The following is a 5,651-nucleotide window of genomic DNA, read 5'->3' as shown; positions in this document are numbered from 1 at the left end:
AGCAGGTTTGGAGCACACTTCCCAAAGGTGAATGGCGCATAAAAATGAGTTTTTCCCATTTTTATTACTGTGGAGTTCAGCCAGTAGGAGAAACATATTGTTTGGAAAGATACTACATAGCTAGCGTTTATACTACAGCGTTGTCTGAATGATGGAAGTTGCCCGCTTTCATAAGGTGCAGAGCCGAGCCGAGCTGACTTTTGAGCCTTCTGCGCAACTCAAAGATTCCCCTGATCCAGTGCCACTATAGTACTCGCAATAACGCTTCCAGTTACTTCGTGATTCGTCCATCGATCGTGCCGTGGCTGTTAACGTGCCGTCAAATATTCACTCGTTAAAAGCGCTGAGAAAATGAATGGCTTGAAGCGTGGTTCACTCTGAGCTACTTCCATTGTCCTCTGGGAATAATTTTCCTTGCTACTGTAATTTCTTGTTTTCTGTCGGATATATCTTAGTGCCTTGATATAATGTCGAATTCCGCTTGACATAGTCTCTAACAGTTCTTGCCGTAGTTTTTGCAAGTATACTGGCGCTCTAACTAAGGACGATTGCTAAGCAGTCAAGAACAGCGATTTAAAACAAGTATTCTGAACGCTAAGCCGAAAATGAAGATGAAAGCAAGCCAACCAATGTTTTCCTGTTAGACGACGACGTAAAAGAAAGGAACGCCTGCATCGCAGCAATGGGAAAGGCAAGCTATTATATTTCGTAAAACTGCTGAAACTGGTCAACTTCATTGATAATCTGGCAAAATAACGCTGCGCTGTATAATAATTCCCAAGGAGTTATATGTTTGCACAGCGTCTCAATGCCGTGCCTAAATAGAATTCGCGGCTTATCCAGCAAAAATAACTTGCGTTCATTCGCATCCTGTCCTCGTATTCAGATTACACTAATGTTAATACATTTATTTGAATGTCACGGTATAACGCCTTCATATCTGCGAGTTGAATTTCATGCTGCAATATTGGAGGGCTCGCTTCAGTGCGGTCCCTCCCTTCGTGTTTGAAATGTCTACATTGCCCTAAGCCGGAGCAACGCATGATACATCACATAACGAGAGTTGAAAGCCTAATGTATGTACCGTCAGATTACTTAAACGCATGAGCATCTGACTGATGTGGACGAAACATCGCATTTATAAATGCGCTGCGACTTATCTGGCATCGTGGTATGACTTCTAATGTGAGGAACGCTGCAAATATCATAGCGGGGAAATATTCTAGATATGTGTTTTGTTCCTGGGAACTTACGACGTCTAGACTTTCACTGGCTATTAGCACTGAACGGGATATGAACTCATCAGTAAGGCTTTCATGATAAACTTTATTACAGTATGAGTAGATTTCTTACCTTCTATTTGCTGTGTCATTGATTATGCTTCGCATTGCAGGGAACCGCATCAAGAGGATATTTTGGAACAAGGAGGGGTATGGCGGCCGCAACTACCACCGTGAGTAATTGTTCCGCTGAATTCTTGTCCTCCTATTTTTCCAGCACTAGTCTAGTTGCCTGCACGAACCCACTTTGAACAGCGTAACTTGCATATTTGCAACGCTCAATGAACAAATGTTTAATAGCCTGTCTCTACAGCTAAAACTCGCTGCGCAGCAGTAGTTGTAGTCTATTTGGCACCACTGATAACTGCTAGCGTCTACTTCATACCCGTCATGTACCATCTCACCATAAACGGAAGTTTGGCGCACCAGCCAACCCCACGCTTTTCTGCGATCGTCACAACGATAGTCAAAGCCGAGGAAAAATCTTGTTCGTGCATCTTGTATCTCGCTTGTGCTGATTACACCTTGCTTGTGCATCGCTCGTTTACACAGCAACTGTGACGCCAAGCGGCAAGAATTTGGCCCGGGCCACCCCCAAAATTTGACCTCGGCCGGTTTGTACCAAAATCGGTTTTCAACCATAATTGACCGTGCCCGACACGGTAGCAACCTGTAAATTTCACAAGGGGGTTTTCTAAAATTTTGGTTCCGGCCACTGCCGAAAAAGTTGTTCACAGCATTGAGATTTGCGCCATCTCGTTGCTATGGTGTCGCTTCTGGTGTTTCCATTCGCGTCACCGCGCTTTCGCATGTCGCACATCGGTTTAAGCAGTTAAACCCCGGCTAATTTTTTAAAGCGACAGTAGTCATTACTCCCCTTTTTTATCAGTTTGCCTAAGATGCCATAATTAGACTGCACTAATAACCAAATTGACTTTGAAAAAAAAGTGCACAGGGGTTTAGGGGGTGCCTCAGAGTGTTTAACCTACGTTTCGACGAAAACAGGTCCTCTTGTCAAAATGTGGGAAAAGCATACTGAAGCTGCCCCCTTCAACCCTTATTCACTTTGTTTTGTGTTGTCGAGAATCGCTTCCTGCTCTCTCGCTACCGTGGATTAAAAATCCAGTTTGGTCTTTCTTCTCATTTTGTAGGTGATATCCTTCGTGATTCTCCTGATGCTGAATATGAAAAACTACTACTTCTACGGCCCTTTCCAAATGCTGCACTACCTGAGCTTCACCTATATGCTTAATGGTTCCTTCATCATACTGCATGGCATTGTGGGTGACATGGATCCGACCACAAAGTTTGTGAGTGCCCAGAATGTTGAACGGGGTTCTCCTTACGTTGGGCCCATTTCTCAGTGGTAGGATACAAAAGCAGGATCTGACATAGTTTTACCTTCCACTTCGGACGCATCTTTGATTTACATCCATGTAGTGGGAAACTGCATCAATCTGAATCACCAGTGAAGGAAGTGTTGATATATCATCAATGAGGCCACCTTACATCTGTGGATTTCTCATGAAATGAAGCACATGTACTGGCTCATATGATGGCTCGTCTCGAAGGAAAAATTGGCGATGTCAAAGTAACTAAAAACGGAAGCGAAGAATGGAAGGGGTGGAGTGGACATTTGGAGTAGTCACTACTGCCTCAAAACTAGCATTGTACTAGCGTCTCGTAATTAAACTTCGAGCTGCGTTTTACTAATATAGAAAAAACAATTGGCATGTTCCAGACGTAGCTACATTTCATAACGAATATTTGTCTCGGAAAGGAAAAAGCGCTAACGAACTGGAAGAAGAAAACAGGAAATACGGGCTCTAAATTTTTTTTCTTCTATAACCTTCCCCACTTGTTGCAAACGCAGGGCCTAAAAACTCTCTCCTTTGTCAATCTCGGTTGCACTCCGAACTATGAATCTGAACAGTGCCATAAAATTTTGGGCCCCTGTGACACTGAATGCATGTTTTTGCGCAATAAAGCGGGAGCGGTGGTCTCTTGTGCGACTAAGTGAGACCTTAGCAAGTAAAATAAATTTGAAATAAGAGTGAAGAATAACAGACCTGATACGGTAGATTAACAGACGTTCACGCATGGGCACGTTCACTACGGTTGTCTCTCTCTCTCTTTTCTTGCAGTTAATCACTTACTACGGCAGCGGGGCTCTGATGTACCTCGTCTCCAGTTTCCTGTCTTTCTCCTATCTATCCAGCAGTCATATAATCACCACCGCCATTGCTGTGGGTATTATTTTTACACACCAAATCACGACATACCTGCACTCAACGCGCGGCCTAATTAATGTCGCGATACATCTCAGTGTGTTGCGTCATGAAAAATATCACTATGCTTTTTTTTTCCACTTCCGTGCCAACGGCGAATTCTGGAATTTGAGCGAATTCTGGCAGGGAAATGGCAGAAAACCCTTCGCAGAATTTGCAAAAATGTACGCGGTTTATAATGGCAAATCATTGACCGGTACAGTCGCTATTGTACGTACTATTCTGACATTTTTCCAAGTCACGTGAAAGAGCCAGACACCAGCCATTTTTTTTTTTTGTGCGAGACCCTTTGAGCGATTTCTGACTAGAGTGATGCTTAATAATCAACAAATAGTTGATGAGAGTAAATCGACAGTTCAGAACAGCCGTGCGAAATTATGCATTTCTCACTGCATAGAAAATTCCAAGGGCATCAAGTTGCCTTCGGGGCATGGCACTGAAGCTCTAGTAGGATCCTTTGGGCTCGAAAGTTCCGAATACGCAATGGCAACAGTTGGCCACATGCGTTTAAGATCTGAAGAGTGGGGGAGGGAATACAAATCACTACAAGTGGCCTAGTACAATTTTTGGTGAACTGTATGTTTTTACCAAAGATGGCGCACAGAGGAAGTGGGCAAAGGGTTATAGTTATTCACCAGTGGAAGGCCTCTACTAAACCTGAACGCGCCTTAGAGATATTTTTGTGATCGCCTGTGCTTCGGGGGATACTTGTGCGTGGCAAGCGTGTACTGTTACTGCGACAGGCGACGTGTGTTATAGCGTTTGATAGGCATCAAGCAGCGGCTCAACTCATCAACATACGAGCATGCTCTTTTTGGCTCTGCGGTGGCCTGGTAGCTGCTTCTAGAGGCAATACGCTTAGAAAACAGAGCAAGGCGTCCGTTAGGATGAAAAACAAAAACCTATCCCTTGATGCCAGGCGCATTATGTACGGTTTTGAGCTCACTGGCGTCAGTATTTAAATTTACTAAGGCGATAGCCTTTAATGGCTCATACTCGTAGTGACCGTCTATCCGTTACATCGCCACCTAGGTCACGTGACCTACGTCGCGGTCACCGTCCGTTCGTTACATCGTCACCTAGGTCACGTGATTTACGTCACGGTGACCGTCAGTTCGTTACATCGCCACCTAAGTCACGTGACTTAGGTCGCGGTGACCGTCCGTCCGTTAAATCGCCACATAGGTCACGTGACCTAGGTCACGTGGCGTCACGCACGCGCCGGCTGCTCTTCTCCTCTGTCATGAAATGAATTCAAGCGCGGCAAATTGAAGTCAGTGCAATGAGTCGCAAACGGCTTTCGCCTTCCCGCAGTTAAAAGATATCCAAGTGCCCCCAACGAATTTTTGGTCCAGTGTTGAGGCGAGCTTTCAAGGTGGAGTAGATTTGTAATATAGGATTTATTAACCCGGTCTAGGACGGATTTTTCTTCAACTACCTAGCTTCTGTGACGGCTGTATAGCTTTCCTTCATCGCCGAATGGCTGCGCTTGAGTGAATGCTAATTAGTAGTTACACCTTTATAAAAATGTACAACGCCTCGGGTATTACCCTAAACATTGGAACAACACCACTTCCATTGTGACTTGATCAATTCCCTCTCGTTCTGCCACCTGACCAGCTAGCACCTTAACAATGCAGCGGCTAGTCTTGAGATGCTACTGGAAGTTCAGAACACTTATCCGATATTCTCAGTTACAGTGCGTCACAGAGTTAAGCTGAAATTTTATAAGAAGTCAGAATCACTTTCTTGAATGACACTCCTCCTTGGTGCTCGTCAGATGATCCTTTGACATAAAGCACGCGTCCTTTTTGTTTTTGAAGAGAGCACTAACCACTGTTGGTGCATTCTAAGGCTTCCCAACATAAGTTTGAAGGGGAAGAGAACTAGCGCGTGAACAATAGTATTGTGCAGCAACCACCAAAGTTGGTACAAAAGCCGCCGTTTTCTTTGCAGGGCCTCGGCGTCCTCCAGGGAGTTTTGATGGCCGCCCTGGCGATATTTGTGACACTGCTCTAGCTCCATCTTTTGAGCGATGTGCGAACTGCGCGCAGGAACTGCCTTCACTAAAAGCTGCAATGAA

General features: G+C 44.7%; 1 protein-coding gene across 1 annotated transcript; it reads left to right on the top strand.

Annotated features, from left to right (window-relative positions):
- Positions 1 to 1,397: 1,397 nt before the first annotated feature.
- Positions 1,398 to 5,651, top strand: LOC144094612 (uncharacterized). The gene is made up of 4 exons (XM_077628528.1): positions 1,398 to 1,453; positions 2,432 to 2,590; positions 3,425 to 3,526; positions 5,525 to 5,651. The coding sequence occupies exons 1-4, from the start codon at positions 1,433 to 1,435 to the stop codon at positions 5,585 to 5,587; spliced, it is 345 nt and encodes a 114-aa protein (XP_077484654.1). The 5' UTR covers positions 1,398 to 1,432; the 3' UTR covers positions 5,588 to 5,651.

Source organism: Amblyomma americanum, chromosome 6 (assembly GCF_052857255.1).
Source record: "Amblyomma americanum isolate KBUSLIRL-KWMA chromosome 6, ASM5285725v1, whole genome shotgun sequence".
In the NCBI taxonomy this organism is placed as follows: domain Eukaryota; kingdom Metazoa; phylum Arthropoda; class Arachnida; order Ixodida; family Ixodidae; genus Amblyomma; species Amblyomma americanum.
This window is presented reverse-complemented; position numbering and strand designations above follow the sequence as displayed.

Excerpts from the sequence above, each read along its gene's own strand:
- LOC144094612 (XM_077628528.1), top strand. The coding sequence starts at position 1,433 with ATGGCGGCCGCAACTACCACC. Across the intron at positions 1,454-2,431 it reads TGGCGGCCGCAACTACCACC|GTGATATCCTTCGTGATTCT; the intron begins GTGAGTAATTGT and ends CTCATTTTGTAG. Across the intron at positions 3,527-5,524 it reads TAATCACCACCGCCATTGCT|GGCCTCGGCGTCCTCCAGGG; the intron begins GTGGGTATTATT and ends TTTTCTTTGCAG.